Source organism: Mytilus californianus, unplaced genomic scaffold (assembly GCF_021869535.1).
Source record: "Mytilus californianus isolate M0D057914Y unplaced genomic scaffold, xbMytCali1.0.p SCAF_4, whole genome shotgun sequence".
Taxonomy (NCBI): Eukaryota; Metazoa; Mollusca; class Bivalvia; order Mytilida; family Mytilidae; genus Mytilus; species Mytilus californianus.
This window is the reverse complement of record NW_026262690.1, coordinates 104,080,944-104,107,581: the sequence shown is the minus strand read 5'-3', so window position 1 is coordinate 104,107,581 and position 26,638 is coordinate 104,080,944. Positions and strand designations below refer to the sequence as shown.

General features: G+C 31.6%; 1 protein-coding gene across 1 annotated transcript; it reads left to right on the top strand.

Moving 5' to 3' along the window:
- The first annotated feature begins 529 nt into the window (after window positions 1-529).
- On the top strand, window positions 530-25,970 carry LOC127738955 (integrator complex subunit 6-like). Its single transcript, XM_052250454.1, has 20 exons — window positions 530-790; window positions 879-956; window positions 5,080-5,229; window positions 6,000-6,089; window positions 6,644-6,833; window positions 7,710-7,838; window positions 8,855-8,884; window positions 9,426-9,643; window positions 13,210-13,362; window positions 13,979-14,111; window positions 14,764-14,858; window positions 16,373-16,483; window positions 16,983-17,062; window positions 18,375-18,524; window positions 18,809-18,912; window positions 19,735-19,868; window positions 20,012-20,129; window positions 20,952-21,077; window positions 22,844-23,128; window positions 24,205-25,970. Exons 1-20 carry the CDS (start codon window positions 680-682, stop codon window positions 24,411-24,413), a joined length of 2,694 nt encoding a protein of 897 aa, XP_052106414.1. The 5' UTR covers window positions 530-679; the 3' UTR covers window positions 24,414-25,970.
- Window positions 25,971-26,638: the final 668 nt, after the last annotated feature.

Here is a 26,638-nt window from a genome sequence, read left to right as displayed (position 1 = left end):
CACATTCCTTCTAAATATTAAAGCAAATACGTTGCCAACGAAAGCTAATACAAATTCTTGATTATCGTAAGGATTTAAAATATGATTTTTTTTTATATTTAAAATTTCATATAAGAATTGGCCCGTTTGTTTTAAATAATTAAGCATCTATTTTTGAAAACCTGTGACTTAGGCCCGGGAACCTATGTTTTCATTTTAAGACAACCAAATATAGTTCTCATATGGGCAACGTTGGACCTCTGGTTTGTGGGTGTGTGACGTTTTCTTTTGTTTACGATTGTTATGGCTATTTATAGTAGAGCTTAAAAATAGATTCTCAGTTACACTCAATTCGTTTAATTTAAAAAGATACTGGGGCATGTATTTAATAAAAAACATAATAAACTAATTTTTTTTGGAAGTACAGGTACAATAACGTGATCCAATTTAATCAGAATAGGATAGTAGAGTTAAAACACAATAAATCCAGTTGATGGGAACCTCCTTGAATGTGATATCCAATAGAATACGTAATGGAGAATGAAACCACGTGACTAATTTCGTGGCGTACTGGCTGCTTTCATAGCAGCTCAGTGTTGTGCGCCATAGTGTGAGGAACGGACGCGTATAGCGGCCGTTAGGTTGCTAACCCATTTAGCAACATTATCTCTGGTCGTTTCTATGATATAAAATCTTTGAAATGACCATCATACTATTTCTTGTCGATACGAGTTCGTCGATGAATCAAAGAACTTATTTGGGGACTTCATTGATTGACATTGCTAAAGCTTCCGTTGAGACATTTATGAAGGTAAATTCCGTGTTCAAACGAAATGTAATGTTATACTGCAATTATCTTTATTTTTCATAACTTATATTTTTTTTGTTTTGTCCTTCAGATCAGATCCCGAGACATGAACAGCAGATGGGATCGCTACATGCTCCTCACATTTGAAGACCCGCCTGCAAATATCAAGGTAAAGCCCGTTTAGAGACGTTTATGGTGATCAGAAGTAAAGCGAAAGTGCCGATTTGTCCGATGCTTGTGCAAAAGTATAACGCGACATGCGAAATGTGGACTCAAAGGAACAAAATACAGTGGCTCTGTTCCTCATTCCAAACTATTCGCCATTTTCTCCTTGGGAATAAAATTATCCTGGTTTCCGTTTCTTATTTGGTTTGGGGCAACGGTTCTTAGTCACGGGGCCAGTAGAGAATTATGGGTAAACTATAGACAAAGTAATTAGCATAATTTGAGGCACATAAGGGAATATTGAGTAATCAATATATATATATATATATATATGATATATGTATTTACACTTTGACCTAAATCTTACACATTCAATAACAATAGCCTAAATAAATATAATTTAAGTTCAACTTAAGTAAGTTTTTGAAGAAATGTCAATAGATGTATAAAACGAAAAAAAAAGGATAACTCAGGATAAAGTTGTTAAAATATTGATCAGATCCTAAAGTATTGTTGATAAATAGTTATAGAACTAAATGGGGATAATGCCAACTTTTGTGTTTAACCCAAAATAAACAGTAAAATGTAACGATTTTTTTTTTTGCACAGTTTATCAATTTGAGACTATAAAGATTCCCCTCCACTTTACTGATTTATTTTAATTATAACACCAATTATGAATTACAAGACTACATTCAGTGATTTTGAAAGGATATTTTGTCCAGTTATAAATCAGCCTTTACTTGATTTGCATTAAAGTGTTTCTGAATTTTGATTATTGGACCATACCATTTTTCTTCTTTTACCAATGTCATATGAACCTTTAGTTAAGACTTTCTGATTAAAATCATATGCTGCAGTTGAAAGAAATAGTGTCAAACTTTATCAAATTGTTTAAAGATGACATTTGAACCTAAGAAATTTGTAGCAGGACATTAAAAGATCAGAATTTATGTGCTTCAGTGACCATTACAGACTTTGTAAATGATGTTTTTAAGTTGCAATGCTGGTGTAGGAATTAAATGTTCCATGTGTATAACCAGAGACATGTGTATATATGTCTGTGGTATAACTCACTGGAAGTTACATATTCTTCAAATTGGTTGACCTTAGCAGAAAAAAATGGGGGAAATACCAAGGGGGAATCAGAAAACCTTAACTGGCCTAAATCATAGAAAAACAGACAACACCTTGCAAATTATCAGACCAAAAGAAAGCTTATTAATGAAAAGACCAACTGAAACCATCCACAAATCATTTTATACAGAAAAAAAGATTGAGTAACATAAACCAATTAGTAAGCCTAGGATGAAGGATAAGGAGTTCATACTCCTATAGTAGCACTGGTCATGTTGCTAATAACAAGAAGATATTCACTGATGTCATGAACAAGGAAAAGAGGAATGAGTGAAGTGGAACATATCCATGGTGATACAGATACTGTTTTTGAAATGACCATTTCAGTTTGTGCAAACAAACAAAAAAATGAAATATGCAAGAGGGTCTGGATGTGGTTTACAAAATAGAGTATGATAATATAAATAAAACCAGAATAGAGAAAAATTAGGTGCTAAAAAAATAGAGAATAATTTGTAGTAAAACAAATAAAAGAAAAAAATGAAACAAAGAATAAAGAAATGATGACAACCCCAGCCATCCAGACCCTCATGCAATAGTGAGGATGACATGTATTAAGATATGTGAGGACTATACAATAGTGAAACAGAAACCCAAAAGTTGATTGCTTTAGTTGAAATCAGGATTTTGCTTTTTTCATTTGAATTGTTTCAAATTTTGTCATACAAGAGCCTTTTTAAAGTCTACAATGCCGTAAGGAATTGCTCATTGTTGAGGACTGTATGGTGACCATATAGTTGCTTACATCCACATCCTATGATCTCTGGTAGAAAGCTGTGTAATTGGCAATCATAGACCATATGTCCTTAGTCTTCCAAAAAAATAAAATTTAAATCCAGAAAATCAGCCTTTCACTGTCCTTCGAAAAACAACTGACTTTTGGTCAACACATGATCAGGTTGCACAGTTGAGCAACTTTTTATGTTGACCAGTCACCTTGTCTTAGTACTACTTTTGTGTGGTTATAGTTTATATAACAAACAACTCTTCATTGAACCAATCAACTGGGCAGTCAGGCATGACATGAACAAAATTTGCTTGCCGTAGGCCATTTTGAGTGTGCTATTTTGTTTTTAGGTCATAAATTTATTTCATTCTTTTTGTCATTAAATATACAACATGAGGTGCAGAATTGAAAAGGAAAGTAGACTGGACCACTTCTGAAAAAGCAATTCCCCACCCCAATCTTATCAGTATTCCAATTTCAAGAACTTTGTTAAATTGTTTATTAGAGAAACAGTTAACAAAATCATCTTATTTAAAAAGACTAAAGAGGCTTTTTTAATATTGAATGACTTCAGTGGTGTCTTTCTTTCCTTTTCTTTTCTTTTTGTAAATAGGTAATAGAATTTGAACTTTTGTATGTTAACAGAAATTGATTATTTCACATCTCTTATATTTAGACACAGTAATAACACAAAGAATATTTATATGCAGAGGGGATAAAAATGTTTTATAGGTCAAATCTAGGTAGGATGATTATCAGAAGAAATCAAGTATGCTATATACCTGAGGGTCTGCATGGGGATCCCTCAATACTGCATTCTCTAATTTTTTAAGCCATTGTTCTCTAGTCTTTATAAATTTCGACTATTTTTCTTTTTTCTTTATTTTTATGGTCCACTTTTCTGCAGTATTGACCCATTATTATCTATTCTGTAAACCCCATTTAGACCCTCATACATATAAATCAAATCAAAATTAAATCAAGGTCTTTATTCCTAATGAAAGGGCCCATATAGAGCATAATGAATCAATACACATTTACATGTATGCAAAAGCAGAAAGTCTACATTTTACCCCAAAAATATAGTAATTAACCAAAGTGCTGATTAAGTTACTTCTATTTTGGTATTTGGTGTAAATGTAGTAAATACACTGTAAACATGGTTTATAAGGAAGTCTCAACTTTTAATTGTCATTGAATAGGCTTATTCCTATCAGTTTTAAAGAAACATTTAACTCTTTTTGCTATCGAAGAAGTGTTATAATATATCTCCTCAAAGACAAAGGTACAGTCATTACTTGAACATTAATATTAAATGACCATTTAACAATCTGTCAGGCAAAGTTAAACAAGGGGTTCAAAATGGGACGAAATGCAGGAATTTAGATATCAAGGGTAACAAATGGGATGAAAAATAACTGAAATTGTTGGTGCAGTTCTTATCTTTTTTAAATGTAAACACTGATATTTGTAAACCTACTGATTTGTTAAAGCTTATAATAGATTTAAAGGGAAAAGAACAAAAACTGAAATAAGAAATGAACTATTAAGCAAAAGATATCAAGATTATAAATAGTAACATCACTGGAGCATAAATCTTAAGTTATTAAATTTGTTAAACAAAAAGTTATTAAAAAATTTGAGGTAAAAAGGTGTCATTTATAACAATTAAACTACATAAAATTAGAAAAGCAACAGGATCTGTGACATCCAATAGATTGAAAATTGTTTGACTTTTTATAACACCATTGAAGCCAACATGAGTAAAAAATACGCAGTTTGGTTTTACATCATAAATGTATGTTGTCATGACTGTCTTTATGTAGTTTGGTTCTATGGGCAAGCATATTTGATAGTGTCTGAAGATATTGATTCTTTAATCTGAAAGTTATCTCGCTTTTCAAATTCTTTTGAAAAGTATCTTGTATAAAAGTACCAATTTCACTGCACCAGATGTACATTTCCACCATTGATGTCTTTTCAGCACAGGCACTTGTCTCTGTAAAAAAATGACTTATATACTCAAAGTAAAAAAAAGTTGAAAGCCCAAAAACTAATACAATGTGCAAATGATAAAGAGCTGATAACACTGTAAGGTCCATGCAAGAAAGCTAAACACAGACAAGGAATCTGAGCTAACTTGTCTTCTTTGGACTAACTAAGTATCCACATTTAATCTTAAATTTAAATTTGTAATCCTATAATATTTTATTCTAGAAAGAGGAGAATTCTTACATATTAAACATATATTGTTTTATTTAAGGCTGGTTGGAAGGAAAGTCATGCCACATTTATTACTGAGTTGAAGAATTTAAAAGCTGGAGGCCTGACCAGTATGGGGCCATCACTGAAACATGGATTTGACTTGTTAAATGTCAATAGAATGCAATCTGGAATCGATACGTATGGACAGGTAATACTAAAATAATTTTCAGTTCAAAAGAAAAGAAAAAAGCTGCGGAATGTAAGAAATTTCATTTTATATGCATGTACTAGTTTTTCAGACCTAAATAGAAAGGGAACTTTACATAAATTTGAGGAACTCCAAAACATTCTCGTATTTTATAGATAAATTCCTTGATAATAATTGAAATAATTCCATATTGTTTATTTCATGTTTCTAGTACTATTAAAAATAATATGTGTTTTTTACTGTGTATGATGAAGCAATTGAAATAGCAAACATTTATGTAGGCAAATCTTCCCCAGATAGCAGGTAAAGTTGTGGACGTATGTTTGGTGGCATTTCTTGCTAGGTAAGAGCTACTAGGTACCTTCCTCTTTGAGAGAAGGTGACTGGAATAAACCCTGGCATTTTGGAATGGTCTGCTGGTATCTTCCTTAAAATAGGTTGTGAATACCCTGAAAAAATCATGAGGAAAACCCTACATTAGGATGTTTGTGTAAAAAAGACTTAGAATTATACGTAACTTGAAAAACAATTCAAGAAAAATATACTTGCATGTACAAAGCATGAAATTTTAACAGTACACTTGTATATGATTTATTGATTGATGATTTCTTTGTTCACATTTGTGAAACACCTGTTTATATTTGTTAAAATTGATTATATAAATAAAAAGATATATGGGGTTTGCATCAATTAGACAGACACCCAACAACACAAAGAAAAACATTATCGTCTCTTGTAATTGAATTAATGTAAAAAAAATTATGTTGTAGGGAAGATGTCCATATTATTTAGAGCCTGCAGTGATTATAACAATAACAGATGGAGGAAAACTGACCACAAACGGGGGTGTGCAATATGAGGTATGTGTATTATTGGAACAAAAGCAAATTTATTAAAATCCGATTTTACCTTCAGACTTTCCTTGCTAATCATATAAAAAAAAAAATTTTGTGAACCTTTACAAGGAATGCTCTGAGCTAAACTTTTTGATATAATAAAAATATTTTATATATGGAGGGCTACTAGTATACATGTAAATCATATAGAGCTTTACCTGAAGGAGTTTGAAACTTTATTTGTTATTGTGCAAAAATTTATCAGAACTTATGTACATTATAAATCATGCTAGTGCCAAAGGGCAAACAACTAGGTGGATGTAACTTTCAGTATCTGGGGCAACAGTTCTCAATAATAGAAGCAGTATCAAGGCTGTGATTAGAAATTGAACTGAAACAACTTATTTGGAAAAAAAACTAAAAATAAAATTTTATTGAAATATTATCCAGTTGAACTTTATGCAATATATTCATTACAAAAACTTGTTACAGACTCTGAACTGATAAAAAAAAATTAGTAAATGCTTTTTTATTTGAACCAAATTATTTATAATGATTTGTTATTTCTTATACTTTAGTTAAATTTACCCATGAACACAGTAGTTCCAGGATCAGAACTTACCAAAGAACCTTTCAGATGGGATCAGAGAATATTTGGTCTGGTACTAAAATTACCAGGGAACTTTCCAGTAGAAGCTCCTTATGTAAACCAGTTTATTCCATCGGCTGATAACCATCCACTAGATGCAATGTGTGAAGTTACAGGAGGTAGGAAAACTTATTTGAATCAAAGATTGAATTTCAGCTTCTTTTTTTTTTTAATAAGAAAATATGACATGTAATATAAAATGCAACTTAGTTTGGGTAGAATTTTGATTTTTGAGCTACTGCATTATCCTGAATGTAAATCTGCAAACAAATTTTTAAGCAGATTCTACTTTAGATTGACTGGCATATGCATTTTGCATGTATTTTCCTTGTATAAATTCAATCCTGCTTTTGAAATTCTTGTAGGTAATTATATAGTTGATAGTTTTCTAAATCTGTGTTCAGGAAATAATATCACATCAACCATCTACTGTAAATTTAGAAATTTTTGTGACTTTTATTGTTGTGAAAATCGTGAAAATTGCAACAGGATAGCTTTCATTATTCTGAATACTTGGGTTTTAAATTTTAATAACATTATTTGTAAGCTGGCTGCATTTCCTGTAGTCTGATTAAATTTGTTTTGCCTTTTGTCAACCTTCTTTATTAATATGTTAGTTAAACACTTAAAAAATAGAAAACTATATGAGTAACACGTCAATATTACAAAAAAAAGATGTGCAATGGATGTTGGAAAATTCAATCATTTTGCTTTTCAACATCCATTTTGGTATTTTGTAAGGTATTTCTCTATACAGATCTGACAGCTTCACAGACTACAGCTTTTATCAACCAACACTAATGACAAATTTATGAAGAACATAAATAGTTTTTACTTTGAAACTGTGAAAGGGACAATTTGCAACAAATATTTTTATATCTCAAAATAATTATGTTTATTTTTTTTTAGGTCGTTCCTATACAATATATACTCAGAATATGCTTCATGCTACAATTGAAAGATACCTCAAAATAAATATGTTTATTTTATTTTAGGTCGTTCCTATGCAATATATACTCAGAAGATGCTTCATGCTTCACTTGAAAGTTTAGTTCAGAAAGTTCAAACCGGTGTTGTAATTAATTTTGAAAAGATTGGTCCTGACCCAGCTCCAATGACTGAAGGTATGAACTTATAGTTATTAATAAATACTTATGTCAGGCCATTCACGTTTTTTCAGATTCTTCTTAAACCTTGTTTCCAAAGGATCACACTTAAAAATAGAAATATAACCGGAGTCCTTTTTTTTTATTTTCTCCTTGACACTCATCATACCACATCACTTTATTTTTGATATATTTGGTTCAGTTTTGAAACATTCTTTAGGAAGTCAAATTTAAATCCTTAGCAATGTTGACAGAGACAAGTGCAGGGTTTTCATCAGTAAGTCCAGATGTTCATTTTCAAAAACTTGATGAGTTACCCAGTCATGGATCATAACTGGCAAGTCCCAAGATTCAGCCTAGTGATATCCACGCATTTCAAATAGTTATCTGCAATATTTTGAAAAAAAATTTTCTGTCATAAAGCTAAATTTCAAGTATGGAAGTTTTAAATTTTTTCAATTTGACCTCATGAATTAAAAATTTGGAAGTCAGTGGTGAAGGAGTACTGTGGATTCATTAATTTTTTTTATGCCAATTTTCGTGGATTGAGGAATTCTGAATTTTCAGGGATATTTGATTTCAAAGTTTTTGCAAATATTCTATAAACCAGACTTAGTCAACATACAAGCCTAAAGAAAATATATGCTTAGTTGAACATTTAAATTCTTGGTTTACTATTATCCAAAAAATCACTAAAATTGGTATCCATCGAATAATAATGAATCCACGGTATATGAGTAAACTGTGGTCATTCCCTTACATTAGTTCCTTGTTTTACTCTAGAATATGGCTGACAAAAGAATTATTCTGATTTAAATGTTTTCCTTGTGTTTCAAGTGTATTACACAATAAGAAAATTTGTTCATAAAAAAAATCAATAGTGAAATATGGATTTTTCTATTACACGTTTTATGATTAGGTATGCAATTTTGCATCAATGATAGTCGGTAATCAATAATATCCTGCTATTTATTATACATATTCTATTTAATATTTTTTTAGCTGCAGTTTTAAGATATGTATATATTTTGTAGGTAAAATGGAAATTGAAAATGAAACAAAAGGTAAATATTTATTTTGAATATTTTGAAAATGAAATGGAGATGAAAGAATTTTTTTTTTATATAAAATCTTTTCTTCCCATTTTTAGAAATTTTACTCTTAACTAAAACTGATGTTTTATGAGGGGGGAAATAAAGCAATTTCTTTTGTTTCTGTTATAATGATGCAATTTCTGCCTTTAAATCAATGCAAAATTACACACAATAATGTATACACATATTAATTATTACAATTGATGTTATACTATAGATTCAGATTTAAAAAAAAAGAAACTGTTGGACATCTGTTGTGAAATAAAATTGATGTTTTCACATGATAATTGATTATGTTGTTTCCATGCATTATAATTTTGATTTGTATGCAGGTCTAAAAACATACTTTTATATGAGACTTTGTGAAAGTAAACATTTTCTTTTCAGCATAACATTTAATTTTGAAAAAAAACATATAGTTTCCAACAACTGCTACATTTGGTCTCAGTTGAATGGTTGTCATACCACAACTCTCTATTTCATGTTTTTTTTATATTTTCCCCTGTTGTAGAAAACCAAGACATCAACAGACCAATTGTAATTGTTGATGATGATGTTCAGAAGATAGTCCAACAGCAAAATCCTCAACAACCACCACTATTAAACAATACATCATGGCATAACTGTCGACGACTGATATATGTACCCAGATCTGCACAGAAAGGATATTCAGTTGGCCATTGGCCAATACCTGAGGCTTTCTGGCCTGATCTACAGTGTTCTGCTTTAGTAAGATTTTTGTTATTGTTGTTTAATAAGATATGGTGTTATTTGTATCATTAAGCTTTTTAGTCCCCTACCAATGAAGTCGAAGAGGACTTTAGGTTTGCACTCTGTCCATCCGTCAGTCCGCCAAATCAGTTTTCCATACTTTTTTCTTCGTTCTTAAAGATATTGATTTGATATTTGGTATGTAGTTTTATAATGACAAGTTATAGATCAAGTTCGAATTTTGTTCTGGTCTAATGATTTAGTCCAGAGTTATGGACCATATCTAATGATAGAGTACTATGTTAAACCATATTTCTGTACAAAGGGAAATAACTCATTTTTTTAAAAACATTCTTTGATAAATTGAAGATTTTTTTTGCAGGTTTGTTTGTTATTTTGTATAAACTAATTTTCTGAATGCTATATATATAAAAAAAAAATTATGAAGTGAAATCCTTTAATTAGATAATAATCTTATTTTCATTAATATTATCATTTTATAGATAAGTTACAAATCTATATATTAGTTTGTGACAATTGAAAGAAAAAGTATTTGGAACTATTAATTATATTTGATTACAATTTGAAAATAGATATACACTGTATTACATCATATCTTATTTTAGATAACTATTAATCATATCTAATATTAAAGTGTTTTTCACACTTTTTTCATCATGGTTGAAGATATTGATTGATAATTGGTATATAGTTATATCATGACAAGTTACAGATCAAGTTCAAATTTTTGTTTCGGTCTGATACTTTTGTGCAGAGTTATGGTCCTTGGACTTGAAAAATTCACTCATATGATCAGTTTTCCACACTGTTTTTAGTCATGCTTGAAGATATTGACTTGATATTTTCTTTTTGTTTACTCCATGACAAGTTATGGAACAAGTTAGCATTTTGTTCCAGTATAATGAATTTTTACCCGGTAGGGGACTATGTATTGCCATGCAATACTCTCAGAATGCTTGTTTCAATAGAATTTGATAGAATTAACTAAGATTTCCAATTTAAGACCTTCCATTTTTCTTGAAAAATTGTGTCTACTATGTTTCACATTCTTGTAGAATTTGCTTAACAAGTTACAGCCCTAAGTTTTCTTCTTAAATGATACAGCACCTGTTTTCACAAAAAATCAAATGAGGAAAAAATACTTGTAGACCATGAACATATCATTAAAACTAACAATAAAAAATTCTTAGGATCAATTTTGATTGTAAAATTTATTGCAAGAAGAGCTACTTGATTTTACATCAGTCAGTGAGTTATTTATTATATCTGTTGTAAAATTTATTTGATGTATTTAATCTTTTGTATGCTATTATATTAATTAGGAAAAAAGATTGAATTGGGAAGAAATGTTTAATTTTCATTGTTTAATGTGCAACCAAGGATATTTCATGAATATTCAAGTTTTAACATTCTCAAATATATGTAAAAATTTGGGAGGAATGGTTTTGACTACTGATGGTATGAGAAGGAAGAGTAAAAACTTGGAAAAAAGGGAGTTTCTTGGAAGTTCTTACAGGAATTTAAATTAAATATGTATGTTTTATTAAGTCTCCCAAACGAAGTTTGGGAAGACTTATTGTTTTTGCTCAGTTCTTATTATTATTATTCTTCTTCTTCTTCTTCTTCTTCTTCCGCCGCTTTTAAATTTGAACTTGTCCGCACCCGTTCTCCAAAACCGCTTGTCAGATTAACTTAGGGTTTCACAATATGTTAGACTAACATGTCTAGTGGTGCAATCAGGGTTTTGTTTGTGCAATGGGGTTTATAAAGGGGTACTTTGAGGGGCAAAAAGAAAAGAGGGTTTTACTATAGAACCCTATGGGATTTTATTTTTTTAAATTTTCAAATGATTATAAATTGAAAACCGTTTGTGATAGACACAATCTTTTTAATTGAAAATGTTCTAAATGATAAAGCCCATTAAATGAAATACAGGGTTAGTCCCCAGGGGTCACCCCCACCCCCTGCCATTTAAGAAAGTTCTAATACCTTGTAAGTGGTCAAGATCCCCACCCCTAAACCATATATATTTTGGTTTGTTATGCTAAGATGGTTTGAATGATATATAGGGTTAGTCCCCAGGGGTCACCCCGACCCCCTGCCATTTGAGAAAGTTCTAATATCTTGTAAATGGTCGAGATCCCCACCCCTAAACCATATATATTCTGGTTTGTCATGACAAAGCACATCAAATGAAATACAGGGTTAGTCCCCAGGGGTCACCCCCACCCCCTGCCATTTAAGAAAGTTCTAATATCTTCTAAGTGGTCAAGATCCCCACCCCTAAACCATATATATTCTGGTTTGTCATGCTAAGATGGTTTGAATGATATACAGGGTTAGTCCCCAGGGGTTATCCCGACCTCCTGCCATTTGAGAAAGTTCTAATATCTTGTAAATGGTCGAGATCCCCACCCCTAAACCATATATATTCTGGTTTGTCATGACAAAGCACATCAAATGAAATACAGGGTTAGTCCCCAGGGGTCACCCCCACCCCCTGCCATTTAAGAAAGTTCTAATATCTTGTAAGTGGTCAAGATCCCCACCCCTTAACCATATATATTCTGGTTTGTCATGCTAAGATGGTTTGAATGATATACAGGGTTAGTCCCCAGGGGTTATCCCGACCCCCTGCCATTTGAGAAAGTTCTAATATCTTGTAAATGGTCGAGATCCCCACCCCTAAACCATATATATTCTGGTTTGTCATGATAAAGCACATCATATGAAATACAGGGTTAGTCCCCATGGGTTACCCCCACCCCCTGCCATTTAGAAAGTTCTAATATCTTGTAAGTGGTCAAGATCCCCACCCCTAAACCATATATATTCTGGTTTGTCATGCTAAGATGGTTTGAATGATATACAGGGTTAGTCCCCAGGGGTCATCCCGACCCCCTGCCATTTGAGAAAGTTCAAATATCTTGTAAATGGTAGAGATCCCCACCCCTAAACCATATATATTCTGGTTTGTCATGATAAAGCACATCATATGAAATACAGGGTTAGTCCCCAGGGGTCACCCCCACCCCCTGCCATTTAAGAAAGTTCTAATATCTTGTAAGTGGTCAAGATCCCCACCCCTAAACCATATATATTCTGGTTTGTCATGCTAAGATGGTTTGAATGATATACAGGGTTAGTCCCCAGGGGTCATCCCGACCCCTTGCCATTTGAGAAAGTTCTAATATCTTGTAAATGGTTGAGATCCCCACCCCTAAACCATATATATTCCTGTTCGTCATGTAATGAACATTTGAATGACGTATAGGGCCAGTCCCCAGGGGTTCCTCACCACCCCCAATGTTCTAGTATCTTGTAAATGGTCGAGATCCCCACCCCTAAACCATATATATTCTGGTTTGTCATGCCAAGATGATTTGAATGATATACAAGGTTAGTCCCCAGGCATCACTAATGCATATAACTTTACTGGACCAAACCAATTTTCACTGGAAGTTGCCCAATGTCAGGCGACCCTGGGAATTACGAATTATGGGAGCTTCGTTTGGGAGACTTTGTAACAGCATCCTGTTACATTCATTTCTTGTTTCTTATAGCCTTCAAGAACAGCTCAACCTGTAGTCAAGTTTAACTGTACCCCTTGTGAACCAATGGTTATAGAAAATTTACCTTTTGATAAATATGAACTTGAACCTTCACCTTTGACACAGTTTATATTAGAAAGACGGATGCCAAATGTTTGTTGGCAGGTATGTATGTCTTTTATCACACAATTAGTTTTATGCATGTATTTTATATAAAATCAAAACCCTTATGGTACTGACTTGATATCTTTATCTTTTCAGGTTAATCACTACCTTTAAAAGTTCAAACTAAATAGTGCAGTGAAGTGACCATTCTTTAGATCCTATCCAGCCAATGTCATGCCATTTATTAATGATCCATTATTCTTAGTTATTCAAGTTACAATATGATGTGTATTTGAATTACTGTACTTGTCAAGAAAACATTTTTTTATTCAGATTTAAATAAGTTATGCATGGCGTATGAATCTTTTATAAAAATAGGTTCAGCTACAAATGTACAATCAGGAACAAAGGAAGATAACTCCAACTCAAATTAATAATTTCAATGTCTTATTTTAAATTCAAAAGATTGCAAAATGATAGCAATCTTTACCCTTCAGTTCTCAAAGGCACTTTGATTATGGAATAACACTACCAATAAAATCGTACACTTTTGTTCAGCTCATGTTAAAAATTACACATAATTTTTTGTGACAAGAGCTTCTTGATTTTAAATCAGTTAGTGAGTTGTAAATTTATTAATTTCGTCTGTTAATGGCGCTGCTTCTTCGTTTTGTAGGTTTACATCAGCAATAGTGCCAAATATAGTGACACAGGTCATCCTTTTGGTTACCTGAAAGCCAGCAGTGCTCTGACCTGTGTTAACCTGTTTGTAATGCCATATAATTATCCTGTATTATTGCCCTTGTTAGGTAAGATTTATATTATTTAAAGTAGAAACAGAAAAAGTTAAACCATTTATTAAGGATCATCTGTTATCTAGATACAAGAGTGAAAGCTATCCGCAGTTTTGGTAGATGTCATCTAGATTGTTGCAATACGTTTTAAACTGCAACACGTATGAGTGTCTGTTTAGCCAAAATGTAAACAGCAGACAGTAATGAAAGTTAGCATGTTGGTATTAACTATAAAAACAAGGATGATATCAGGTGCTCCAAAAGGGTAGGTACAGCCTTCTCAACACAAGTCATCTATCTGAAAGGAGTGCTATTTGATTGACACTGTTGATGGTTTTAGCAAAGATTATAAAAGATCGTATCACTTTTTCCATCGACATTTTTCGCATAAATCATTCTGATCAACTTTTATTTAAAAGGGTCAAATGGAAGCAAGTACAAAGTCAGTTGATCTGCTTTAGATAATTGTGAATATTCATTTAATAATTATATATTCCAGCATATTAACCAGTTTTGTTCGTTTATTGGTTAGTATAAAAATGTTAGGACTCTTGTTTTTCATTGCACCATCTATTTATTTTAGCCATTGTGTTCATCATGAAACTGAATGCATTTTTTTTTTAGTTACATTAGATAATGTGTATGTATTTATTGTTTTTTTCTTCAGATGAACTTTTTAAAGTGCATAAAGGAAAACCTTCACCTAAGTGGAGACAGCAGTTTGACAACTACCTCAAAACTATGCCATGCTATTATGCAGGGGTAAATAGAAACAGTCTTATCTTTTATATATCTTATTAGCATGTCCAATTAGACCTTCTTTGAAATAATTCAACTTTTGCTTAAAAAAAAAAAATGATGCTAATTTTTGTCTCACCTTGACGGAGTCAAAAAGCGAGACATAGGTATGCTGTTTCCCGCGTCGGCAGTGTTGGACTCAACAATGTATTAGTTAGTGATTAGGTCTAGTTCATGATGAACCACTAGTGGTAGGTCAGTGATATTTGGTATGCAGTTGTATTAGCATTGGCACATCTCATTACCATGGAGATTATTTGGCCCCGCCCCCTCAGTCGAGGTCTATTGACTTTGAAACTTTTCATAGTTTACATGTATTAGTTTGTGATTAGGTCAATTTATGGGGAACCACTAGTGGTAGGTCAATGATATTTGGTATGCAGTTGTATAAGCATTGGCATATCTCATTTCCATGTAGATTATTTGGCTCCGTCCCCTTAATCATGGTCTATAGACTTTCAAAATTTTGCTAAGTTAACATGTATTAGTTTGTGATTAGGTCAGTTCAAGGGGAACCATTAGTGGTAGGCCAATGTTAATTGGTGTTCAGTTGTATAAGCATTAGCACATCTCATTTCCATGGAGAATATTTGGCCCCGCCCCCTCAGTCATGGTCTATTGACTTTGAAACTTTTGCTTAGTTTACATGTATTAGTTTGTGATTAGATCAGTTTAAGATGAACTGCTAATGTAAAGTCAATGATATTTGCATTTGCAGATTTAGAGATTATATAGCCCCACCCCTGATCATGGTTCATTGACTTTGAAACTTTTACATAGTTTACAAGTTATTGTTTGTGTTTAGGTTTGTTTTATGGGAACAACTTATAATAAGTCAATGGTATTTGGTATGCAGTTGTATTAGCATTGGCACATCTCATTCCATGGAAATTGTTTAGCCATGTACCTTCAGTCATGGTTCATCGACTTTGAATATTTGCATAACTTACATGTTAAAGTATTGCTATTTTAATTTCAACATTTGCATTATCAAAATTACAAAAAGGCGAGACATCTCTGTGATAACAGTTTATTATTGAAATATAGCATTTTTCTTGCAGAAATTTTTATTAGATATGCATTCAAATTTATCCTTAACCAAAGTCATTAAAAGTTTTGTATAATTGTATACACCATAATGCCATTAAATGTAATTGGATACTGTGGAGTTGGATACCAATTTTTGTGTGTTTCTTGGGTACAAGTGAAACACGAATTCAAATGTTCAATGAATTACAAATTTTTCATAGGCTTTGTATGCAGAGATTGGAAAAATCACGAAAATGCAAGTTTTATGCCCACAAAAAATAAATGAATCCACAGTATCCTTTACTATGAAATATGGTCGAATTGCTGAACTACCCCCTCCGAAATAATTAATTTCTATCATTTTGTATAAACCATATCATGGTGTAAATAAGATAATTCCCAATCAGAAGAATTAAGTCATGATTAATCCTTTTCGTCTCTTCTTTCAGTCTTTACGAAGGGCGTTGACACGAATGGGAGCTCCTAACTTGGTACCAGACAATATGGACAACAGTCTCAGTTACAGTGTTATAACTTACCTCAAGAAGTTAAAAAATCAAGTAAGTTTGTTAAAGTATAAAAACAGTGGGAAAAAGTTTTATGAAAAAGACCGCAGGTTTTTTTTATATTCAAAATTCAGTTAGAAGTTAGATTGAACAGAAACAATCATTCATTTCAGTTTGAAATGTCACGAAAAAGCCGAGTCAGTTGCTTATTGCAAGTTTTCCTTTTGGAATTTTTTAAAAATGTTTTTGATTTTATGAAATATGAGGTACATGTAAATAGACTCTTTTGAATAGTTAAAACATTTTCATTTGTGGGACTTTTTATTGAATATCTCATATGATATGACTTTGATGACTAAGGTCTTCTGTTAATGTTAATTTCTTATCATATTTTGGTATGTTGTAGATAATTGTCATTTCCTAATTTTATACAACAAGCTTTAAATGCTATGCATGAACTTTCTTACGGACAATGGCTTAGAAAAAAAATTTATTTACTGTCTGCAAAAATGAAAAATACGTAGATAATTTCTATTCTAATTTTACATTCTAGGCAAAAATGGAAATGGACAGATTGATTGCAGGCATTGGTCAAAAAGTGCAGATTAATGAAGGAATCAAAGTAGAGCCAAGGTATGGTTTACATTTAGAAAGTCTTTTGTATGAATGATAGTATTAAGTTCTTGTTTCTTTCTGCAATTTACATATGTACATTATATCTAATATATAAGTCGAGTGAACCAACACTTTCTGGTGTTACAAGGTGGTAAAATAATCAGGATGGATACTGAAGTATGCTATGGTTGTCCTGAAATCTCATAAATCCAAACTATAAATAGAAAACAACATCCTGGTTTACAGTAAAATCTAATGTAAAATATGCAATTTTCTTCCTTTTAACAAAATACATGGGAGACAACTCTGGAATGTTAGATAGATATAAACAGTAATGAAATAGAATTAACAAGCTAAAATTCAAAAGTAAAATAGATCTACTGAAAGTTTTCCTATACACAACACAGTTGCATATATTATAATCATGGATATCCACATACATTTTCCCTGTAGTTTGCAAGATAGTTAGCCTTGATTTGATTTTTTTTCTGCTTCTTCTGAGTAATTATTAGTTACTGTCCGTCTGTATGGAAGAAACAAATTTATCATATTTGATTACCCATTCTCAATGTGTTTATTTATTTATTTTTTTATGGCTAAGCAAAGTATTGTGGATGTTTCATATAGAATAAGAAGATGTGGTATGATTGCCAATATGACAACTATCCACCACAGACCAAATGACTTAGATGTTGGCAACTATAGGTCTCAGTTCAGCCTTCAACAATGAGCAAACCCATACAGCATAGCAAGCCATAAAAGGCCGGACATATAAAATGAAAACAATTCAAATGAGAAAACTAACAGCCTGACTTTTCTACAAAACAAAGGAAAAACAAATATGATAAACAGTAACACTGTATTACAGTCTCTTGACTTAATTAATTTCTACAACTTTTTCAGTGCATATCCTACAGTTTGCTTATAAATCATAACTTTAAATATACAAAAAATACAGTGACAAAACAGGACAATTTTTAGTAGAAAATAAGATACACAAGGGCAGTCAAATATATACTGGTAAGACTGAAAAGGACAAACAACACCATGGCCAAACAAATATGGATGAACAGACAAAAAAACACAAAATAATATAGATTGAGTAGCACAAACCCACATTAAAAACCAAGGATCAACTTTGATGATGTGCATAACTTGTATAATATTGATATTTGAACAGTGAAGAAAGAATGAATGACCTATATTCTAGAAAAGCACAAAAATCCAATATTAGTAAGCTCCAAATAGCTTGATATGGAAAAAATAATAATGAATTTTTACCCACTTGAAATGTAATCTGACAAATAATGTTATCATGTATTTATTTCAGAACAAAAACATCTGTGTTACAAAGAAAAGATTTCAACCAGTTGTTACAGAACTTTGGTGACAATATGCAGTGTTTAAAACAAGAATTAACAGAATACAATACATTTACAATTGGTATTCCTGACAAAGATATCAAACCACAGATGTATAGGTGAGAATTACTTTTGCACTATATATATAAAAACCTATATGGTTGAATTTGTACCTTTCTAGGATACTGTTTTGGTATCAATGTTAATTTCCCTTCTCAGAGAATAAATTTTGCACAATATATATATATATATATATAAAACATATGGTTAAATTTGTACCTTTCCTAGGATACTCTTGGTATCAATGTTCATTTCTTCTCTCCGAGAATAAATTTTATGATTAAAAATGTATTTGATTTTTTATTCATTTCTAGCGGCTAATTATTTGTTTTTTGTGCTTCAGAAATCCATATGACATCCCAAGAAGTACTTTATTAGATCAAATAGCCAGAATGAGAACAAATTATTTACAGAAATCCTCCAGTACAACCAAATTAGTAGATGAAGGTAAGAAATCATACAGTAAAATCTGAATTAGTAGATAAAAGTAAGAAGTGCTACAGTACAATTAAATTAGTATATGAAGGTAAGAAATCCTACAATTCATATTTTTTACAAGGATTCAACAATTTTTACTGGGATGTCAATCATATGTTGCTATTTTTAAAAATGTTCATATTATGGAAAATATTATATATTTGAAATAAGTTGTTTTGAAATCAAAGTACCAGTAAAGTAAACATTAAAAAATTAGTGTAGGTATGACTATTGATGTCCATTAAATATATTTCTCTAATTCTTACCTGATTTATCCTTTTCCTGACCTGTTGATTATTAGTCCCCTACCGACGAAGTCAAAAGGGGACTTTAGGTTTTTATACGATTTTATTTAATCAATGTGTGGTTCATTTGATCTCAGATCTTCAATGGTCAGAATTCGTTAATGATGTCAAATTTTCTTGTTTTTTTCCTATTGTGACGTCACGAATAAAGGCGACCATGCCTGCTGACGTCACATAGAAAGAACACATATTTTTGCAGATCATTCGAATTGATGGATTAAGGTTGCCTGTTTATCATCTAGAAGTCATTAGAGAAACAAGATTCCTACACCAAATATCATGCAATATGAAATTTATCCACTCTCGACAGTTAAATTTTAAATATGAAAATTTAACTGCCTTGAGTGGATAGATATCGTATCACACTTGATGCAGTGGTAGAATCTATATTTAGCTAGCTTGTTATATTTCCTTATATTATATATGCTGGGATTGTATTAAATGAGAACCAGTTATAATGTTGAAACCCTTATATCTTTATTTTCAGATCAAGCACATAGTATACCTGTACAACAAATGGGTAATTACCAGGATTATCTGAAGAAACAACCGCCTCCATTACGAGAACTTGAAAATGCACCGGCGCGTCTTCATACATTTGGAAATCCATTTAAAGTCAAAGTAAGTTCTAGTTCGCAGAAGTCACTATAAATGGTGTTCAAAAATAATTTTGTCATATCAAGCTCTAAATATTTTACAATATCTATAAATAAATTTCTTTCATTGGAATTGCAGTATATAAATCTATATTTATTTTTCTTCAGGAAAATTTCAAAATGGTTGATGAAGCTGATGAGGCAAATTTTGGTCAGCAAACACCAACCAGAAAAAGGCAGCATGAATCTCCACCTTCTTCCCCTGGTCCTCGGAAGAGAAAACCAGGTAATTTAGCTTTCTGCGTTTTAATCTAGCCAAAGTAACGAATTATCAAATAAGGTTTACTGTTTGTTATGATTGACAAGTCTGTGTTCTTAGCCAGGTGCTTTTCATTATCATGTAAAGTAATGTTTAACATTTGTGTAAAGAACCTTAGTTAATCATGAGTAATAAGGGGAAATACACATTAAAGGATCAATTTTATTGATTAAGTTATTCTCTGTATGACATTTACTTGTAGCTGTCTGCACATCCCTTTTATTTCAACAACTCTTAATTTTCTGCCCTTCATCCAGCTTAACCCACTTGGCAGAAATACCAAAAACAACAATACTGTATTTAAGAGCATTACACAGTTAGTTATAAAACTTATCTACTGAGGCCCTCATCAGAGAAAAGCATAAACAAAAAATTGTTGAAAAACAAAAAATGAAAACATATATATGGCATACATTAGTTTAAAAGTTAAGCATGATTATAATGTTCAATACAAATGCATAAAAAAATAAACAATCATATTATTAATATTTTCTGTTTTTCCATTGGTTGATTTCAAATAATGATCTGTTATTTTGTATTTGAATGAATTAACATTTGTTATATTTCATAACAAGATAGACAAATTGTTATCTATTTGATTTATCGTTAATTTTTTTCTAATCCTAAATATGCATATAAACATTTGTCTCAGGAGTTTTATGAATTGTTTTTTAATCTAGAAGAAAAAAATAATTTGAATATCTGAAGATCAAGATAAAAACTGATGAAAAAACATTTAGTAGTTACAAATTTATCTGAATGTTAACCCACCATATTTGTTTATTTCAGGTCCTCTACCAAGAGATTTTAAATTACAACGTTCCCCTTCACTTTCATCATTAGACACCCCACCTACATCACCCATGTCCATAGCATCAGATACTTCATCAGAAACTAGCAGTCATGTGACCATTGGTAAGTTTGACACCCCATCTACATCACCCATGTGCTACATCAGAAACTAGCAGTCATGTGACCATTGGTAAGTTTGACACCCCATCTACATCACCCATGTGCTACATCAGAAACTAGCAGTCATGTGACCATTGGTAAGTTTGACACCCCATCTACATCACCCATGTGCTACATCAGAAACTAGCAGTCATGTAACCATTGGTAAGTTTGACACCCCATCTACATCACCCATGTGCTACATCAGAAACTAGTAGTCATGTGACCATTGGTAAGTTTGACACCCCACCTACATCAATCACGACAATAGCATCAGATCCTACATCAGAAACTAGCAGTCATGTGACCATTGGTAAGTTTGACACCCCACCTACATCAATCACGACAATAGCATCAGATACTACATCAGAAACTAGCAGTCATGTGACCATTGGTAAGTTTGACACCCCACCTACATCAATCACGGCAATAGCAGTCATGTGACTTTTCAAGTTAGACACATTAACTTGATCCCTTATGCTCATAGAATACTTGGCCAGATAAAAGCATGTGACCCTAAGTTATTGATGTTATTTAAATGTCAAAAGCATGACATGCTTCATAATACACCACCAGTAATGAGCCTATTGATAAGGTATTGGTTCGTTATAGGTAGTTTGCTTCTTGGTTCTTGTACAAATGTTCACTTTGAGTGCTTGAGGTCAAGGCTTTTAGTCTGCAACAAACTAGTCTTCTCAAAGCAAAGCAAAGACTAGTTGATCCAGAGTCTGAGTAATGGATTAGGGTAGGGTACCATATTTTCCTGTGGACTGTTACATTTTTCACTAGCTTTTTGACAAACTGACTCAATTGGTTTTATGAAGTACCAAGCAGGGTAAAATTTACATTAACATGTTATTGTCCTGAAGATTCATGAAATATTTGCCGCTGAATGCTAAGCAACCATCAATCAATCATCGAAGGTAGATTAAATGTCATGAAAACAAAGCAAAACACAATAATAATACTTTGTGATGATTACAAGTGATTGACCTATGCAAAATAGCAATTCTCTCAAGTAAATGAAAATTATAATAAAATAGAAGATATGTATGAAACAGAAAGCCAGAAAATGAGGCACACATGCTGTATATGTGAAAAATGGTTTTTTGAGAATTCCAAAAAATATACATCCTTTCTTAAAGTATTTGTTGTAAGTAGAAAAAAAATTACATATTAAGTCATTAAAACAAAAATTGTCATCCTGAATATACTGTTGATTCATTTTTATTTGTGGGATAACAATTTTCTCGGGTTTCTTGGGTATATGCCAACTATGAGATTAAATTTTCAACAAGTTACACATTTTCTATAGGATGTATGCAAATTTTGCCATCGCCATGAAATTAAAAATCAATGAAAATTGGTACCCATGAAATAAAAATCAATGAAAATTGGTACCCATGAAATTAAAAATCAATGAAAATTGGTACCCATGAAATTAAAAATCAATGAAAATTGGTACCCATGAAATTAAAAATCAATGAAAATTGGTACCCATGAAAATAAATGAATCCACAGTACACAAAATATTTTCTGTTGGGTTTCGAACAATCATTTTTAAATTCATATTCCATAAGAATCATTTTTAAGTTATCTTGCTACCAAACTTCCGATTCAAACAAATAGACAAAAGCAAAAAATGTTCAAATGATCAGTCTTTATAAAAATTTATGTTCACACACTCCAGATTTTATATTATTTTAAAGTGGATGTTTGTTTTATTGCAGAAGATTTGTACAGTGATACTGAAGATGAAGATAGGTTGTTAATTGTGGAAGAATCAGAAAAAGAAGAGAAAAATGTTAAAAATGTGACAGTTAATAATATTGATCATTCGACAAACAATTTAGAAAACGGTAATATAATAGAACCTGTAAATCATAATAATAACGATGTGACAGTTTCTCCGAGAGTTAAATCCATGCATAATGATAAAAAGGAATCGTTAATGTGGATGCATAATACGCAACTTCGACATGATCTCTATAAGGAAATTAAAAAGCCAGGAAGAAGTAAGTATCACAATATCAAAGTAGTTTCAAACTTTTTCCATGTATTTTTTATTTTCTATTATTTTGACATTTTTTGCTGTATTCACTGTGTTAGCTCGACACATTATTGTGCTATTGCCATATCTTTGGCATTCATCACTGCCTTTAAAGAAATTATTGAAAAATCTTCTTAAACTTTTATCAGCTAAATTGTATCGGGCCTCTTGTTTTCTCTTTTGAATTGGTTCACATTTTGTAATGCAGGAACCTTTTATAGTTTACCATTCAGTTATGGTTGTGCTCATTGTTGAAGGCCATTCATGACTTGCTTACATCCTCGTCCTCTGGTCACTAGAGGATAGTTATCTCATTGGCAATCATACCACATCTCCTCATTTTTATATAGATAGTGACTATATTCACATCTGAATGAATGTCATGTGGCATAAATAAAACATAAGTGTAAAAGAGAGGTGAAGGATAACAAAGGGACATTCAAACTCATAAGTCGAAAATAAACTGACAACAGATATGGTTTAATTTTTGGAATTCACTTGCACCAAATTTTAGTAAATGAAGTTTAAAACAACCACATTTTTCTGACCAAAAAACAAAACAAAATTGAATTGAATATATGTCTGATAATTTTTATTATAACTGCATTTTTGGTTACATGATACATATTTTTATGAATGCTTTGTGTTAAGTCTGTTACCTTATAAATTTTTATTAGAAAGTTATTACAACCATTTTTAAAACTGAACCAGACAAAAATGATGCAAAAACAAAAAAAGATATCTGATATTTAACATTTGAAATGATATATAAGAGAGGCGAAAGATACCAAAGGGACATTCAAGCTCGTAAGTCAAAAATAAACTGACTACGTCATGGGTAAAAAAGAAAAAGACCAACAGACAAACAGTACACAAAACACAACATAGAAAACTAAAGACTCAGCTACACGAATCCCACCAAAAACTGGGGGTGATATATAAGTTTAATTAAATAAAGAAAATGAGGAAAATGTCAATGATGGTGTGCAATCAGTTCAGTATTTATTGCCAATTTTAAATCTTTTGTCTCTTTTTTTGCAGATTATGATAATATATTTACCCAACTCAGTACTGTGCAGGGGCCATCAGAAGTCAAATGTGCTTTCCTCAAAGAGATTATTCATGAAGCTGGACGTTTTAAAAAGAAAGTGCTTATCAGAATGCTTGAACAGTTTGAAAATTCTTTATTGCAATCGGACTCTAAAAGAAGAAATGGGACATTTATTAATAATTCTTATTCACCTAGGTAACAGAAAGTGATATTTTATTGTGATTTTAAAATGGCAGTGTCTTTCATGTATGGTTTGTCATACAGAATTTTAAATCAGTGCTAATTTTATTACAAAACAGTCCCTTTCTTTTTCGTTCCTATTGTTTCTTCTCTTTATACACTAGAGTCTCTGAAGTCAAGTACCAAAATAAAAACCACAATTTGGTAGAAATCCACACAATGTCATTGCATTGGCTGTGCTTGTTATTATTTCTTTTTTTTCTCAATGAGAGATTGTCTAAATAATAGGTCAATGGCCCATGACCCAGCTCTTGCCACTTTTTGTTGCTCATGATCATAATGCTCTCTCAATGTCCCCACCTTTCAGTCATGATCAAAACCATAAACAAGTCCAAGTAACAATTCTTGCCACATCAGTTTTACTATAGAAACACTTCTATTTTTCTTTTAAGCATATTTCTGTTATTGTCTAAATGGCATTGGCCATTTTGATTTATTTTGAAAACAGTTGTGACAGTAAGTGGCCTCTATATCAATATCAACTTTTATCATTGGAAAGCAAATTCATTTCCGTAGTTGAAATAAAATTTTACACAGCTAAGTGAAGAAAATTGGTTCCTTTGTGGAATTTGAAAACATAGAGATTACGTCACATGAGTCCTGAACAGCTTTCTTGTAAAGCTTGAAAGTTTTGGTTTAAAAAAAATAAAAATTGGAGATAGTGTTTACATACTGCTTTTGATTGGTTTCATTTGTTGATACATCTGTTCCATGTGTTTAACTGTTAAAAAGGTTATATTTTTCACTTTATTAAACACACAAATGTGTAATATTAAATATTTTAATGGAATGAATGTACCTGAATGTGCCAGGGTTAGTAAGTGTGAACATGCAAACACTGACAACCAATAGGATGCTTAACTGAATAAGAACGATCAAAATTTACATGAAATAGACTCAAAATTCATGTGTTGATGACAGTTTACAAGAGGGATTATTTAGTCCTTGCTGAAAAAAATGTGTAAAACTAGTATGAAATTGAAAATATTGCAATGAACAAAATTACTGTTCTATTCAAAGAAAATTATAATGCAAAATAAGTCATCTGCAAATAAATATATATGGGAGAGACATAGGTATATAATTTTATGTAATGGAGATATTGCATGAAACATTCAAATTTTAACCTAAATTTTTTTAGGGCTATTCCATTAAAATGTATGTGGGAGGGTAGGAAGGGACTTTCAAAATATCCCTACAACCAAGAACCATTTTTTAGATGATTTTGCATAATAGTAATAGACGCATACTGCAAAAAGACCCATGACCCACATTCAATAATTAAACTTCCCTTCCTACCCTCCCACATACATTACATTTTAATGGAATAGCCCTTATGATGATCTTGTTATTTACTATCACATGACTTCAACAACATACTCTGGATTAATTTTGATTGGTTGGTTACTTATTTTAAACCTGGTATTCAAATGTTCAATGACATAAAATAAAAAAAAATCCCTATAGGCTTGTATGCAGAATTTTTTAAATAAAGGAAATCAAGTATCCATGAAAATACATTATTTCTGTATCTACGAAAATTAATGTATCCTCTTTATTCATGCTTGACTAAATTTCTGGTAAATATGAATACAAGGAGATGTTGGTTTTATGTCAATGAGCCAGCAACCTAACAACAAAAATTAAAAAAAAAAGACATCTAGAGGTCAACTTTACTAAAATCTGTCTCACATTCATGATAAATATTTGATATAGTAATTACTTAAAGGGAGACAACCATTATAAGGATTTGTCCCAGTCAGGTTGGTCAAGATGGAGGTTTTGAAAATGGGACATTCTTCATTAGGTCATTACATGCAAGTCTACAATATTCAGTAAGGGAATATTTTGTTAGAAGTTAATTTTGGTCAGACATACTATAACTGAATTTACTTGCTCCAATGGTCAGCCCAAAGTTTTTTGATTCGGCTAGATTCTAGTGACACATGCAAAAATGAAGATCATTAATACTAGGTGCAACATGGTGAATTTTGATATTAGGTCTATTTCTTAGTACCTTTACATGATTGTCTGGGTTGGGTTTACCGAATAAATAGAAAATATCAGGCAATAAAATAAGAATGGAAAACAATTGGCAAAAAATAAGCAATGGACAAAAAATGGCCTATTATATATATAAAATCAAGAATACAGAATATCCTTGTGTCACTAAAAACTGAACAG

Coding starts and splice junctions, on each gene's coding strand:
- LOC127738955 (XM_052250454.1), top strand. CDS start 680: ATGACCATCATACTATTTCTTGTCGATACGAGTTCGTCGATGAATCAA. Junction 6,834..7,709: donor AATGTGTGAAGTTACAGGAG/GTAGGAAAACTT, acceptor ATTTTATTTTAG/GTCGTTCCTATGCAATATAT. Junction 13,363..13,978: donor TGCCAAATGTTTGTTGGCAG/GTATGTATGTCT, acceptor TTCGTTTTGTAG/GTTTACATCAGCAATAGTGC.